Source organism: Pipra filicauda, unplaced genomic scaffold, assembly GCF_003945595.2.
Source record: "Pipra filicauda isolate LSUMZ 115617 unplaced genomic scaffold, ASM394559v2 scaffold30_size5312502_pilon, whole genome shotgun sequence".
NCBI classification, from domain to species: domain Eukaryota; kingdom Metazoa; phylum Chordata; class Aves; order Passeriformes; family Pipridae; genus Pipra; species Pipra filicauda.
The window spans coordinates 3,395,832-3,412,640 of NW_024104432.1; the positions used below are offsets into that span (position 1 = coordinate 3,395,832).

The 16,809-nt window shown below is 38.8% G+C and overlaps 1 protein-coding gene across 8 annotated transcripts in view; it reads left to right on the top strand.

Moving 5' to 3' along the window:
• The window catches only part of CTBP1 (C-terminal binding protein 1), a 239,939-nt gene that overhangs the window by 206,767 nt on the left and 16,363 nt on the right, over positions 1–16,809 (top strand). For all 8 annotated transcript variants that reach the window (XM_027736582.2, XM_039383430.1, XM_027736585.2 and 5 more), the window contains 3 exons: positions 6,211–6,355; positions 10,298–10,504; positions 16,320–16,534. In XM_027736582.2, the coding sequence (XP_027592383.1) occupies positions 6,211–6,355; positions 10,298–10,504; positions 16,320–16,534 (567 nt within the window). The remainder of the gene's footprint in view (positions 1–6,210; positions 6,356–10,297; positions 10,505–16,319; positions 16,535–16,809) is intronic.

Genomic DNA, 16,809 nt, shown 5'->3' on the forward strand with positions numbered 1-16,809 from the left:
AAATCATCTTCAATGTGATACTGCATTTCCATATTTTTAGTTTTAAGTTAAAAAAAATTGAAAGCTCTACTTCCTGTTCACTAGTGAAAGACTTCAAGTTTTTCAGTCACACTTTCACATAGGAATTAAATGTAGAAACAGTTCCACTGATGATGACAGTTTTATCTAAGACCATTTCAAAGAAGAGCTGAAAAGCAACAAATGTTTTGAAACTGGTACAAACAAATTGGGAATGGTGCTGTTGTTCAACTCTTTGATTTGTCCCTGTTACAGCAGTGGTTAAGTAAGATAATTTTTTCAACTTCAAATTCTTTGCTTAGAAGTAAAGCTGCAATCTTGTGTTTACACCATCAGTGCTGTTTATATTCATGATGCAGTTGCAGCATTTTAGTTTTCCATCAAATTTAGATTCTCAAAGAACACAGATTGAAAGGAAGCAACCTTGTTCTAAACAGTGATGTATACTTGATAGTAAATTGTCACCTCGGAGCTGATCCAAAACCTTGTAAATTTACTGAATGAGCCTTGGGATCAGACTCTTACGAAAGACTTTGAAAACATTAACAAAAGGAAACCCTAAGTTACACCTCATTATACAAAGTAGTTGCCCTACAGCAGTGAGAGTAAGGATATGTACAAACCAGGGGTGGCGTTCAGTGGCCCTTCTGCCACCATCTCTTGGAATTTGCAGTGGCAGTGCTACAGGTCACCAGCAGCATCACAGGAAGGGGCAGGGTGCCAGTGTCTCCTCTGAACTAACACCCTTTAAAAAGCAGAGTGGAGGTGCTGCCGTTCCCAGCAGGCAGCACACATCAACCTTTCAGGCAGATTCAAATAATACAGTTGATTATCAACTAACATTTACTTTCATTTCCCATTACCACGTTTTTCTAAGGGTCATTGAGGCTTGAATGTTGCTGGTGCTTATTAAGAAGGTTTTTGACAGAGGTTTCTGTGGGATGATGTGTTGTCATCAGTGACTGACACGACATAGTGATCCTTTGGCATAGATGTTCAACCCATTGTAGTGTCTGATAGGCTTGAACTGAATTGGAACACAATTCACCCTTATTAATACACAACACACAGAACTCCTGTTAAAGATTTTTCATTGAAGCCTTTTATTTAGTAAAAATGTTTTCAGAGTCTGTATTCTCAAATTGACTTCTGTCATTAAACTGCATTTGATGGTCAGTAAATCCTGGCTTTGAAAGACTGACTTCAGTATAGTATTTAAAAGGAAGCTTGCTGTAGGCTCTGCAGGTTATTTTGTAGTTATGTGTCTTTGTACGTATATACTCTTAATAATTTGTTTTTAGAAGGCTATTTTTAGTGTATTATAGTGTATTTTTAGAAATACACTATCATATATACATGTCTTGTGTGTATATATGTAGTTTATGCAGTGTATGGATATATAGGTTTTTAGAGAGTGTGTTTTTAGGAGCCTGCAAGTAAGTTCCTTTTGTGTTTGTGTAAAATATTTATCCTTGTATTTATGTACAGTATAAACTTAAGTATTAGTATTTAGGTTCCTCACTAGACAGTATCCTGGCTGAATAAAGTGCACATGAAATGGGTGGGTTGCTGACAGCACCATGGATCACAGGAACCTAACAGGGAGCTGAGAGTCTCCTAAAGAGAAGCAGGAACTTATATAAAGCAGCACAATCCAGCAGAGTTCTGCAGAGCTACTAAATACCCCTGGAGCATACTGGCTTTTCTTTTTACTTTGAATGCTGTTGGTTTCACATGGGCCCTTGGCAATGCTGTAGTGAGGCTTTGAGAGCAGCTACAAGTCTCTGCAGCCTTCCCTGCGTGACAGACTACTGGTTACAAATTCAACGTGCAGCTGCTTTTTGCAAGTTAAATAAGGCAAGGCCTACTCAGTTTTGGTAAAGTACATTTTTTCCACCCAAATGTGCAAAAATCTCAAGTCTGTTGGTGATACTGGAACGTATTTTTTTTGCAGATGACACATCAAACTCCAAGAAATGCAATACCCTGTAGTTTCTAGAACCAGATGAAATATAGCACTTTCTAGTGATGATCTTTCTAGAAGTTGGTTTTTACAATTATGATACCTTGTCATAGTCAATATGTAATTTATAGATATTTTCTGTCTCTGTGTTGAAGTACTTTGGCATTTTATGTACTGTTAGTTTCTGTGCTCTAGGTTTGATCCACAAGCTTCTGAGATCTGTCTCTCATAGTCAAATCTAGAAATGTTTTTAGATACTCAAAGAAAGAGGCCTTGCTATTTGGTTCTTATCATGTTACAATATGTTACCTTTTTTGGTAAAAGTAAACAAGATGCTAAGAGTTCTTCCCCAAATAATGAGGCATGTGTGTTGCAGTGGTGACTGTGTGTTGTTTTGCATGATGGCTAGAACAGTCTGGTGCTGAAAGAAGGTGGAAAAAAATAGATAGGAATACGTTTAAAAAGGATTTCAGCCTTTGGTAATCAGTACTCAGGATTTGTTAAATTCTTGGAAATAGAAATGTCTCATACTGCAGTGTCATCTGTTCCCTAAGAGCCTTGGGGATCTGGCATATTGTGAAAGCAGAGTAGTCATTTTGGGGTTGAAGAACAGCAGAAAGACCTTTCCAAGCCATTGAGATGGGAGAGGCTGTCACCTCATGGAAGAGGGTGTGAAAGGGGCTTTCAACCAGCTGTAGCTTTACCTGGAAGGAAGTCAGAAGGCACAGAAATGGGGCAGATCAGCTATGTAATGATTTGGTTACAAAAGCAACTCGTGTCCTGTGTTTCAGCTTTTGTCTCTGATCTTGTCTTCCCAAAGAGCACAGTTGCAGTGTGCTAAAAGCAGGAGTGGCTGTTGGAGGAGCACAGCTGACTCTGCTTGTTCTCTGTCAGGTTTTGCCCATTGCATTTCCTTGTGAGTGATCGTGAGAGTGTTGTCTGACTGCCACATACTTGGGCTGGTCTGGAATTTTTGCCTGGATTGTTATCTCACTCAAAGTGACACGAGTTGATGTCTTTGTAATAAAATTGTACTGGAACTTGGTAAAAGTTATTTCCATCAAGTTTGTTACAGAAAATGAATGAAAAAACCCGCATACACTCCCTGTTTCTCTCATCCATCCACCACTGGGAATACTTCTGTTAAATTATCAGTAAATTGCCCCTATGCAGTTATTTTTTCTAAAGATTATTTAATTTTCTGGAACTGTTGATATTTATGCTGGATTTAAGTTTTGTGTGTTATATTCAGATTCAGGCCAAGTTTTGTTTTTATATATTGCCAAGCTTGTCAAAATTCCTTGTGTGCATTTAATGTACGTAATGACTGAAAATATAATTTATGTAAATAATTCCAAAATACAGAAACTTTCACTACTGTTTTAATCTCTAAGTGGCATTATTAACATTCACCAATCTAATTGTTTCTAACTTGAGATTTTCTGGTATTATTTTCTGCCTTTTCAGCATTTTTGCCAGTTGCAAAAAGCAGGAACATAATCAAATTATCAAATTAATGTGATGCAATACACACTTGCAGAGTATTTCCTTGCTAACTAGTCCATAATCGTAGGAGAGGCTCAGTCACCAAAAAGAAATTCTAAAGGATTTGTCATTTGCATCTGTTTGTTCCATATCTCATATGATGGGTAAATAACCGCCTGTGGAAATGGAAAGTGCCAGCATTCAGCCATAGCTAGGAAATATTTTTCCTTTTATTGAACACATTCCCAAGCTTTCCAGTACTTTTCTGTCTCCTCCTAGTGCCAAGCCATAACCTAGACGGTCCCCAAAATGTGGTGTGATGGGTCCAGACTGGTGCTCTTAAGAGTCCAAACGATGGTCTTGACTGGCTGAGTTAATAAAATATGCATGATTATGAAGTGAAAAGCTGCTTCCCCAATGAAACACTCTGATTTTAAAACATAAATGTCTGAGCTGCTTCAGCTGTCTTTTAACCCCTGATTAATGCAGTCCTTAAAGCAGTTGCGGCTCTGTACCCACAAAGTATCCAGTCTGGGAGAGGAGGGGTGTCCTCAAAAGTTCTAAGCTACTTCAGGTTTTGTTTATCTTACAACTGCACAGAGGATGTTGCAGCACAGCCATCCAGAGCAACCTTGGAGGGTCAGGGGAAAATATGTGTGATACAACACAGAATAGAGGACATGGCTCATTGGAGACAACCAGGATATCGTGAAGAACTCGAGGACCTTGAGGCTTGAAGTAGTAACAGGTGCTGCAACTGAGGTTGAAGAAATTTCTCTATCACTGAAACTGGGAGATTTTTGAACAACTTTTTTTAGGCTCTGGTTGGACCAAAAATAACCTAAGGGCATTTTAGGTGGGCATTCAGGTTCTAAGAGGGACTTTTTCTTGTGCAGGCTCCCTCAGACATGACCTTTGGCTTGGTCCGTGCCAACTGTAGTGTCACTGGAGAAGCAATAAACTGTTTTAGGTTTTTTTAACCCTCTGTAACAAGCTCAAGGTAACGTGTCCTGATGAGTGCAGTCTTTTTGATTGTGGACTGATAGATGTAATCTGCAAAGGACTTAACTGTACCATTAAAATCAAGGAGTTCTCTGTGTGTGTAATCATTTCATGAGATCAGAGCCTACAGCTGGTCTTTGAATTATGTTGTAGCTGCATTCTTTAAGGATGTGTAATTTGTAAATTTTTTTGCAGTTCTTACTCTAAGTAGTAAATGCAAATTCTGCTCAAAGGATTCTGGCCTTTATCTGACTTAGAACTGAGGTTCCCGGTCCAGAAACACATGTTGAAATAGCATAAATAGTTTTGTGAAGTATTCAGTAAGAAATGCTTTTCTTTCGTTTTTATGGAGTTTGGTATTTCTTTAAAATTTTTTTCTTTGTAGATTTTAATTTCAAACATTACTGCTGCAGATCTTGAGTTCCAACAGTTGTAATCCTCTGAGTGCAAGACCGTGTTTTGCTGCAATAGTGTTTTTAAAAGTATGTATGTTGATGTTGATTATTGTTGCTGACCTTGCAGTACACTAGGAAATGCTCATATGAGCAGAAATAATTCAGATGACAGAATCTGTACATGTACCAGACCGAAAAGTCTATGGAATAAGAAATTTAGAGCCTCTGCAGAACTTTCACGTGAAGTGTGTCATAGGAGTCTCTTGAAGTGATTACAGCTGGCTTAGCTGCTGAAATGATTTGTGCATGTTTCGTGTGTCATAGAACGATTAGGATATTAGCTCATGCATTGAAGGTAGAAGCACAGAGAGGTGTTTTGAAGAAGAGAAACCCTGCAGTTTGCATATAAAGAGGACAATATTCTCTGCTCTCTGAAAAATAAACTTGTATCAGATGTGCATGTGGGATGCAGTGAAAACAGTTGAAACTGCTGGGCATGTGTGGCTCCCATCCCCTTTCTCTTAAGCGCTCTTGAGTAGGTTGGATGCCCTCTAACCTAACTTAATGTGACAGGGTCTGAATATCCTTTATTTTTGCTTTTTTGGTGGTCTCTCTGCAGCATTTTTGCTTTGTTGCAATTTCTTATTTCTCAGAGGTTTTGGATTTTTTTCTGGATAATGTCAGCTTTGGTATGTCAGTTATTACCAATTCATATGACATCCACTTTTCCTTCAGTGAGAGCTTGGTTGCAGTATCAGTAAACTGAGGGGCAAACACTTTTGTTCTTGTGTATGAACTGACAGATTTCAGTCTCTGTTGAGGACGGGGTTTGTAATGATCACTGAATGTTTTCTATTCAGGTATCAAGTGGTTTAATAGCTCAGTGAATGCCTGTAGCCCCTGTGTGTGTGTGTGTGTGGTAAAGAGATACTGCTCCATAACTCCATTCAGAGCTGAATGTCAGCTGCCTGAGCTGTTTGCAGGGAGTGTTTGCTCCCGTGTTGTGCTTCATCTGAGTGTGCAGATGCAGTCCAGTGGCACTTGTATGTAAGGCCTGGTATTGCAGAGCATATCCTGTGGAATGAGAAGAGTTTTCCCTCTTAAAAAGAGCAGAATACAGGTCACTTAGTTCTTCCAAAGCTAATCCCATCGTGCTAGAAAGGAGACATCAGATGAAAAAGACTTACCGAGAGTCTGAAAGATATTTGGAGAAATAACCTTTAACAAACAAAACAAAACTGGATTTGATGCTTTTACAGTCTTTTTATATCTGAAACTATGTATACGTGATTAAGCTATGAAAGAAAAAAAATGAAATAAGTATTTTTTCTTCCGTTTTATTTATAGGTACTAAATGAAGCAGTGGGTGCACTGATGTATCACACTATCACTTTAACTCGAGAAGACCTGGAGAAATTTAAAGCACTTCGAATAATTGTCCGAATTGGCAGTGGTTTTGATAATATTGACATCAAATCTGCTGGAGATTTAGGTATGACTGTTACAGACTTTATTTCTCATCTTACACTTGCCTCCAGAAACCTGATAGCATCTAAATCTTTGCATTAATGTTTTCTGTGTGTTTTATACTAGCATCATATGTAAGCTGTATAATTTTCTCATCAGACTGTTTAAAACTCATTATGGAAATACTAGCATTATTTAATTAAGTGATAATATTAACAGCTTTGTGACAGGATGGCAATCTCCCTGCTCTGTATAAACCCAAGGAGTGTAAGGCCATAATTTCTCATCTCTTTCTTTTTCACCCCAGTTGTATATTTTAACTACTACTGCTGTAATCCAATTACAAAATATAATTCCATCACCGTGGCGTACTACTTCTGGTTGAATAAAAAATGAGATCGTTATCAACTGTCTGAGACTTATTTATGATGCATGAGATTTAGTACTAAACCACTCCATAAAATAGAAATACCGATTTTAGAGGAGAATCAGTTGTTGCTGCTTTAGAATAAATTCAGCTACTACAACTGTGAAAAGAGATGGTGCTTAATGTTTCACTGTAACAAAAGCAACAGTCTGATTTGTACTTTTCTTACTTTAGGTTAAACTATCTCTTACCTGTAGTCTACAGGTAAACCTACCACTTGGAGTAAAGATTTTCTTCAGGTTTTTGCCAAGATGAGGTGACCAAGTATGTTTCCCATTATGCTCTGGGAAGATCTTAGAAACATTTGTAGCAGTACTTAGTCATAGCAATAACCCCACTGGTGTAGTGAGGAGCTGTAGTGTGGCCTGTTTATCAGCTAATGATAGTAAAATACTCACCTGTTTTGATGGCAGTGTAGTTTGCACAGCAGAGAGAACCCAACCACTCCTTGTTGGGTTTATAAAGAACAGGTCAGGTCTGAGAGTGTGCAAGGCTCTGTTCTGCCTGTTGTAAGTAGTGCCCCAGTCAGGCACATGTTGTGAGACCCAGAAAACATCTGTCTCTGTAGAGATTGACCTTGGTTAAAATCCCAGATCAAAAGTCAAAACCTAAGTACAGATCAAAGGCTCTGGCAAGTCAGGAGTAGAGAAAGTGGAGAACTTCAGGAGTCTGATTTGTGGAGAAAATTCCTGATAAGAGGAAGATCTTTACAGGTTTGTTGTCTGTTTCTTCTGCAAGTCTCTCTGCTGGATTGTAACCCAATCTTAGAACTTAAATGCAGCCACATAGCCCTTCAAGCCCCAGAGTACAGCAGATTTGGGAAATTCTCATTCATATGCAATGCTAAATGGCCACATTTCCTATCATTCAGGTCCTGTGTTGTGATTAGACTGTTATACAGTTAGGATCCAACCTGTTTGTGCATCCCAGTATTTACAAAATAGGTGCATGTGTATTCATGTCCACTCTGTCAATAACCAGTAAATGCTGGAAGGATTACAGAGTGAAATTAAAATCTCTGATTTTAATAGTTTGGGTGAAATGGCTGCAATGAAATACTAAGCACTACTGGGACAAATTTCCATTTGTTGAACCAGTGCACATAATACACATCTCAAGGAGGTAATGGGAGAGTGAACTGCTGTTTATAAAAAGCTTTGGTTCACTTTTGAAATGTAGCGTAGAGTTAGACCAGAGATCTGACATAGTCCTGAACTTACACAGTAACTTCTTGAGTTATTTTTCGCACAGCTGGCACATGGGCTTGTTACCAGCTTTTCCTATTAAGCATTATTTTTATATTAGCAGTTTTATCTTGAAAAGCATGAAAACGTGTTTCTTGGAGAAAATCTGCTTTTTCTTCACTTTATTAATTGTTGACTAGAAAATCTGTAGAAGTCGTGGGTGTAGCTGAATTCAGGTCAAGTGGGAGTGAAGGTAATGCCTGTCGACTCCTGCATTTTTCAGTATCAAATCTGTGTACAAATCACTGAAAACAGTGAGAAAAGGAGAAAGGGAAGGGAGCATAGATAGATGGATATGAGATGAGAGTGTGCTATGTGAAATGTCTCTTCATCTCCTTGACTCTCTCTTGCTGCTTTTTGTGGTTCACTATGTCTCTGCCTTTCAAAAAAACCCTGGTTTTAAAGTTGGAGAAAAATTTGGAAAAAGAAGTTTCTGCAGTTCAGGAGAGAAATTACCTGACTTTTGTTCCCTCAGTTTTCTGAGGAAACCTGTTAGGGAGAAAGGTATGTTATTTCTCTTCCCAAATACATAATGTAACTCCTTAAGCTCCTTTTAAAGCATTATTAGGTTGATGCCAGCTGTTAGGAGACACACTTATTAAATTTACTTTGCCATCTAAAACCTGTATTTTTGCTTCTAAGAAAGACTTTTTGTATAAACAAATGCAGCTGTTTATTATGATGTACTTAGAGGGATGTTATTTTTCAGTCCTTTACCTTTCCCCCAGCTTTTTTCCCCATTTTTAAAAAGTGTGAGTTTCCTGCTACCACTGATGATTGCAGGATGCCAGGATTAATATTCCTGCATGTGATGCTGGTATATCTTTTTGTAAGTTTAAGGGCAGTGACTCAGCAGACATGATCATCTCCACAGAAGAGGAAAGAAAATAGTTCTGCAGGTTCCTTGTGTTGGTTTTTATCGATGTAGAGAAAGCTGTAAAATAAGTTAAGGGCAGCAGAGTAAAGGCATTTGAATGTAAAATGTAGATAAATATGGTATGAGCTTATTATGTTATATTATTGTTATTGCTATTATTGAAGAGAATGTTTCTTCTTCCTTGCTTCATAAGATACGCTGGCATTAGCTGAGCACTTACTGAATATTTAGTTATGTAAAAACCCAAACAGTGAAAACAGGGTGTTTTTAGGATACAAAACACTTTTTTTTTTTTCTCACCGTGAAATTATACTGTGTGCTATTTGGTGTCTCAGTCAGCAGAACTGAGAGACAAACATTTGTGGGAGCTGGTGATTAGAGAGAGAACATGCAGTACATAGACCGAAGAGAGACAAGTCAAAAAGGACACACATTTTTCCAAGCAAACATTTTGCTTAACTGCTGTGTATTGAGTACTAGAAGGTAAAAAGCAGAATGGGGTAACTTGGATGCAATTACAATCACTTGTTGCCTCATCTGGTTTTTTGAAGTAAAAAAGGCTTATTGTGAGTCTTGAATCAATCCACCTTCCAGTTTTCTGTGGAAATCTGTACTACTCTTTCAGCTGCTTGATTTTAAGCCTGTTTCAACCAGTAACTTTACAGTTGTTAGCAACATGGACGTCATTTGGCATTACCTTTGCATGCCATGCAGAAGCAGATTTTGCATTTCCCTGTTGACAGTTAGGCGGGTTCTCTCTTTAATCTGAGGGACCAGGAAAGGACTGGGATTCTGTTTGTTGTAATTCTACTAACCCATGTGCAACACATAACAGATTGTCCCTCCCTGTGTCATGATTACCATACATGATTTGGAATTACTCATAGTCATCCTGTGAGGGCTTTCTAAGAGTTGTTGTCATTATAAATTATTTTATCCTTTCTGTAACTTGCATAGATGGCTTTTGGGAGCCTATCTGCTCAGTAGGAAAAAGCCAAGTCACAATTAAACCTAAACAACGATCATTAACCACACTATTGAAAGCAGGGCAGATTTCTCTTTGCTATTCAGAACACCAAACTCAGTGGAAATGTAAAACGCTTACCAAGACTCAGCTTCTAAACTGTCTTGACGTCTTCAATGCTCTCCTTTTGTGACTTCAGTGGTCTGTTTACTATTTGCCTTAGTTTGCAATAAATAAAAACACAGCAGTAGTTAAAAAATCAGAAAAATGAGTTAGTACGTATTTATCAACTTTTACATCAGGTATTCTGTCTGCTTTTATGGTCAGAAACTTAGTATTTGTGCAAGACATGTTGAAATATCTGTAGTTTTAAACGTGATACTCCTGAACTGCTGTGAAATGGGAGAAAAGTAAGAATGTTTGGCAACTGGTGTGCTCTCCCCCACTGTTTGCAGGGATTGCAGTGTGTAACGTGCCAGCCGCCTCCGTAGAAGAAACGGCAGATTCTACCATGTGCCACATTCTGAACCTGTACAGGAGAACCACCTGGCTCCACCAGGCTCTGCGGGAAGGCACGAGAGTACAGAGCGTTGAACAGATTCGGGAAGTGGCCTCTGGAGCTGCCAGGATCAGAGGGGAGACCCTGGGCATTATTGGATTAGGTATGTTGTCTTGGCAGGTGGTTTAATACTCTTCACTTACAAAGATTTGAGCTATAAAAATGGGACCCTTTCATCCACTCTGTGTCGCACATTGTGTATAATCCCTCTTGTTTCCTGGTGTTTATATATTTCAGATGTTTTCCCTTTAGACATAATCATTTTCCTCAGAAAACTGATTTTGTTGCTGATGTTCTCTCAGTTCTTTTGAGTTTCTATACATCTTTCTGTTGCCATATTGCCTGGTGTCAGGCACACTGGTTGTAAGAGGAGACATCATCACTTCTCTTTTCCAGGGCAAGGATCCTGCTACTTCAACCCAGTGTCCCATGTATATGCTTTATTCCTTATCCATTGTCATATCTGGTTCTGTTTGGCCTTCTATCCTTTTACTGTTTTTTACACAACTGAAAAGTCTTCTCTGCAGTAACAACCTGCAGAGCAGTTAGTTTGTGCTTTTGGTTGAGCTGCATCTGAAATTGTATTTCAGCTCTAATGAGAGGAAAAATATATGCAAGAAAGTTTGAAATGTTTCCAGGCCTAATAAAATCACCTACTTACCTCTCTGAGTGGCCCTAAATGTGTTTCAGCATCCAACAGATGGACAGGCTTGCTTGAGATGAATTAATTACTGTCTGTTACAGAAGTAGAGAAGAAAAACAAGGAAGTCAGTTTCCATATAAAAATTATTCAGTCATGTGCTAGTCTTAACACAGATCTGATACACTGTGGATGCAATTGCTGTGCTATTCATCCACAGGAATTAATAATATGATTTTGCCAACAAAGCATCGTACTTAAATGACTGTTCCAGTTACACACTGCTGTCAAGTAACTCAAGCCACGAACTCTTACTTTTGGAAGCTGAAAATAGCCTGGCATTACATAGTGCTCATTTAATTGAGCGTGCAATACACCAAAACCATCTTCACAATCAAAGAATTGCCTTGAAAATATGACTTTCAAGAAGCTGTGTGGGTTCGATGGCCTGGCACATCGGATCCTCAGAGATACCAGGCCCTGATAGTCATGAAGTTGCTTTCTCAAATCTATTCTCATGTAATTATGCATCTCATTTAAACACACGATGATTATTGCACTCACAGTCACAGCATCTGTACATAAGTAATAGACAGTTGCCTGCAGTGTTTCCAAAATGGAAATGCATACCTAGCTTTTGGAACTTAAGCTTTTGGCTCACATGCTGTGTATCTCACATGCATATATGCTGGAAATATCTGTCCTATTGTAATTAGATTTTTTTTTTTCCACTGAACAAATTTGGACTTGAGATTAGAAAAAGTCTTTCATCATTGACTTCTTTAAGTGAATGTAATGTGTTGTTTTTGTTGTGAATGACTGAAAAGTATAGAGAAAGAAATGGATAATCACCTTGCCAATATGTGCATAAAGCTTTATAGAATGCTAGGTTTTGGTTTTGGTTTTAGTTTTAAAAAGCAAACCTCTCATGTGCATGGTATATTAAAAAAACCCAGCAAAATCTGATTTTGAAGGCACACATCTGTTGCAGTTATTAACCAGTCATTGTCTCTAGTCTTTTGCTGTTCCTATATCTTTTCCTACAATAGAATATTCACAATTTCAAGGAAAATTAAACTGTAAAGTCACTTTTGGAAACTTCCACTCTTCCTTCTTGTGCATGGGTGTGACTAAGCACAACACTTTGATTCTGAGCTATTCTAACAAACTCCTATGTAGCTCTGTGTTAATGAAGAGTTAAAATGTAGACTGTGCTACTGGTGGCTGTACTCGTTTCTGTGTGAGCATTTCAGACTCTTAGGCTGTGAGGTACTGCCTTTTCTAGTACAGATCCCTGCAAGAGGCTACTTGTCTCTAGTTTCAGACTAAAACATGTATTTACAACCAAAAGACTTCAAAAGACTCTTGTCCTTAGGTTGTGTTGCTTTACTAGTGGCCTCTTCCCGCATCTGGAGTTTCGCCTCAATTTATTATTTTATTATTTTAACATGTCAGTGTCAGAAGTGATGACCCACTCAGATGCTGTGAAATGAATGTATTACACACAAAATAAACAGTTCTCATCATCTGTTACCGAGTCCTTTTCTGTAGTTCTGTGTAGTGTCGCAGTTTCTGTCCTTTCTTGTTAACGTGTGTCTGAGATCATCTCCTCTCAACCACAGCTGTGTTTCTCTATTCTTGTCCAAAACTTGTGGTCTCTTCAGCAGTGGGTTGTTTAAATTTATCACTTTGCTGCTGCAACAGCTAGCTCCAGGCCTTCTTTGCATCTGTTCCTGGGCTTTTCTCTTGTTCTGCCAAAGAGAAACACCCTAGCTCTTGCCTATCTCTCTGCTAGGGAATGACTATGTCATTCCCTCCAAAGTTTCAGCTTCTCACTTATCCACTGGTCTAGCCAAGTTTCGTGACTCACTTGCCTTCTTTCCATCACCCACTCTCTTTTCTTTGCCTTCTCTCATGCATATTCCTGCTTTGACACTTGGGCTATCCTCCTTAATCCTATTACTCTGTGCTCTTCCTTTAAAGTTAACCCCATCTCTCATCCTCTTCTTGTATTGAGCTTAAAGATAAGCGGAGACTCAACAGCCTAATGCCTCCTTCACGTGCCTGTTGGATCCCATCCCTCATTGTTGTGGTGTTTGGTTAGACCCTGAGCTCCTTAGGGCACAGCCTCTGTTTCTTTCTGGTTTTGTGAAGTGTGGGATTCTTTGAGCATTACATATATAACAATATCACATCATTAAACAGCTGTCTTTGTCACTTTTAATCTTTATTACTATCCAGTGTCCTATATTTGAAGTGATGTATCACAAGTGTTGTTAGTAAGCCCTGCATTTAAAAGAAAAAAAGCTGCCTTTCCACCTTATATTTAGACATATAGGATTTTTTTTGAAGAAAGAATATTTATGATCAGCAGCATGCAAGTAATTGAATGGATAGGTGGACCTGGTTCTGCTCTAATAATAATTTTATAACAGTGAAGTCACACTCCCTTCCCCTTTCCTTCCCAGTGACAAATGCTGATGACTAATAGCTAATGCATTTCCTCACTCGAGAAAGGTGAAATTCTTCCAAGTTTGTCCCCACATCATAGTGAATCTCATCACTCAGTTTGTCTTTCCTCACATGCTGTATTTTCTCAGCAGTCCCACAGTCCTACCTAGATGTTGGCCTAATTACTAACCTGCATTATAAGACAGTAAGGCTTAAGAGTTGGATGGTATTACTGTCCACATTGCAGAGTTCTCCAAGAAGCAGGAAAAATCAACCATATTCTCTATGGCAGGGAAGAGCTGCTAAGTGAAAGCACTTTTCCTTTCCACAGAAGCCTTCAGGCAGGTCATCAATGTTTCCATGGTATCAAGGTTGTTCTATAAAACTTTGTAGTACCAGCATAGGAGGAGTGTTCATTGCCCAAGGGCTGAGCAGGGTCACTGACAACTGCAGCTGCTGTACTGTCACACTCAGGTCATTGGCAGAGTCAAGGTCAGAGACACCTACAAATTGGGACACTTGGGGGAAGTTGTGAGACTTGTGGGGGAGTGAATGGCTGTAATAGGAGACTTGAGTGTTTTTGAGACTCTCTTTTCAAATGATGCATGGACTTTGCTAGAACTTTGTATAAATCTCTAATTTCTAAAATAGGCTTTTGTTGCTTTCTGCTTTTTTTTTGCAATTGTATGCAACATGCATTTTCTGCATTCTTCTCACACCACAGAACAAGAAGTTCACTCAATGTTTTGAAGTTAAGATTTTGCCTTCCCTGGGAGCAGCCATGCACATTCATAACAATTCTATATGCTCTTAACATAGAGTTGTCCCAAAGCTGGGATGATTTGTGTGATATATTGCTTGTGAGCTGCTGAGGTAGGTTTTGAACTACCCCTTGTGCCCAGGAGAGTCTTCTGCTTTACAACTTTTTTTTTTAGAAAGGTTAGAAAGCATTATAGGTTTTGTGGTGTTTGGATTTTAGTTTAGAAAGGAATTGGCGAATTCTGTGTGTCCATCTCTGTGTGTGTGTAATGACTGAGACTAAATATGAATTGTCAGTTGCAGAAGAGTTTTATCTCATAAAATGATTGTAATAGGACAGTTCTCGTTAGAAGTACAGGCACGATTCCCAAGTGTTTCAGAAGGAAACTTCTGTGCCCATTGAAGAAGGTTTTGGTTTATTGGCCTGGTTGCAGTGAATGGGGAGTGTGGCTTTAACTGGAGAGTCTGTTGTGAGAGATTTCACTGTCGTGAATCCCCTCAGGTATTAGTGTTGTAAAGAGTGTAAGAAAGAGCAGATGACAGAATGTTGCATGTGAAAATGAATGGAGCTGGAGTAACAGCGATTTGCTTTGTTAAAAAAAAATAAAAAGTGTTTACAGTTGTGTGACTGATTCCTTAAGCTGTTAACGTGCCAAAATTTGAAAATAATACAGTGTTTGTGTTGAAAATTTTGTATTTCAAATTTACAAAAACAGCTTGGAAAGCAAATAAATAACGTGCATGCAAGTACTGAAATAAAAGATTTTGAGGAGTATTTTAACTTGCTGTCCCCAAAGAAAAGCAAACAACCCCTATCAGGTTGACATACTGTTTAATATTCCAAGCACATCTATCACTAAGCACTGCAGAATTGCTGTGTTCAGGTTAAATGATCAACAAAAAACCTTTCTTCCTATGGCTTCTTAAGTTTATTCAAAGGGAAACTGAAAAGCAGAGGGAAATCCCTTCAAGCACAACTGGGAAGAGATGGGATTTCCCTGGGTTAATTTGATGCTTTTTTGAACAAACTCAGATGTTACAAAAGAAAACTTGTTGACTTTTTTTAGTTGTTGGTTTTTTTTTTCAAATGAGACATTATTATTATTATGCTTTGTCAAGTGATGCTTTTGAAACATCTTTATCCAACATTTGTAATACTCTAATGTGAGTATTTAGTGCGTAGGCTTCTAACTTGAAAAGTGCGTTCGTTCTCGCTCTTCAAAATACCTGTAACTCATCAGGTGTACTCAGTTTTTTTCTCTGTGTTTTACTGGTAGTGTGTCAAAGGGAAATAACACAGCCCCTGATACATGTGGCATGGAGTCATGCCCATACAGCAGTTTTGGGCACAAGTCTTGAAATGTGGCAGTAAGGAAAGTGGAACAGGAAGGCAAAGGTCAATGTGAATTGCAAGTGAGGCAGCGCTCTTCTTAACTAGTGCCATATGATGAATGGTGTTTATTTATCATTTAGGTAGCTGAAAAAAAATTTATTTTAAAGCCTTCAATGACAGGATTCTTGTAGGCATTTTAATGCTGGAAGGGTGTTGCTCAAAATGAGAGAAAATACTGGTTCAGAAAGGCGATTCCGTGCATTAAGAATGGTCGCGCTTCAGATTAAACAAATTATCTTTCATTGCATCCATTTTTGTGGATTAATTTTATAGCTTTTTATTAAAGCCAGCTGGTTTGACATGGGTAAGACTAAGTCCTTGGCAGGATGTGTTCACAGGCAGCGGTGTTTTGCCATAAACAGGCCCAGCAGGCAAGCCTTGTATTACACAGATTATTGCAGATTACGTGACATCTTCTGGCATTCCAGATATCTGGTTACAAAAGGTGCAGACCTCCTGCTTTGTTTCAAACAAGGCAGTATGAAACAGTCCAGATGTATCATTTCTGATCTTAGTGATGATTTTGAGTGGGGTGGGAGCTGCCTCTGTTTTCTGCTCTTCCACTTGCTGTACAAAGCGTTATAGTTTGATACAAGCATTCCCATTAGGAAGGAGGAGACTACCTCACACCAGCTGCTCCACATCTGTTCTCATTGCGTGTTTGTCTTGTTCTAGGGCGTGTTGGGCAAGCAGTAGCACTACGTGCCAAAGCCTTTGGCTTCAGTGTGATTTTCTATGACCCATACCTCTCGGATGGCATGGAGCGTGCTCTGGGACTGCAGCGGGTGAGCACTTTGCAGGACCTGCTGTTCCACAGTGACTGTGTTACCCTGCACTGCAACTTGAATGAACACAATCATCATCTTATTAATGACTTCACCATAAAGCAGGTAATAATCTCTGTGGGCGCCCTCCACACCGGTGCTGGTTGCCAACTCTGTGTAGCATTTATTTGTGTAAATAGGTAGATTCTCATTTGAAAGAAATTTCTTTCCCTTTTGCTGATTTTGTAATCATACAGGTTTATAGTTGATTAGGAAATAGCTGGTGGCTTTTGTATTGTTGCCTTTACTGTCTTTTTGGCTCGGTAACATTGCATTTGCGGAAATAATTTGCTCTTCTTAATGTCGTTCAGATTTAATAAAGTGGCCTTGATGTAAAAGTA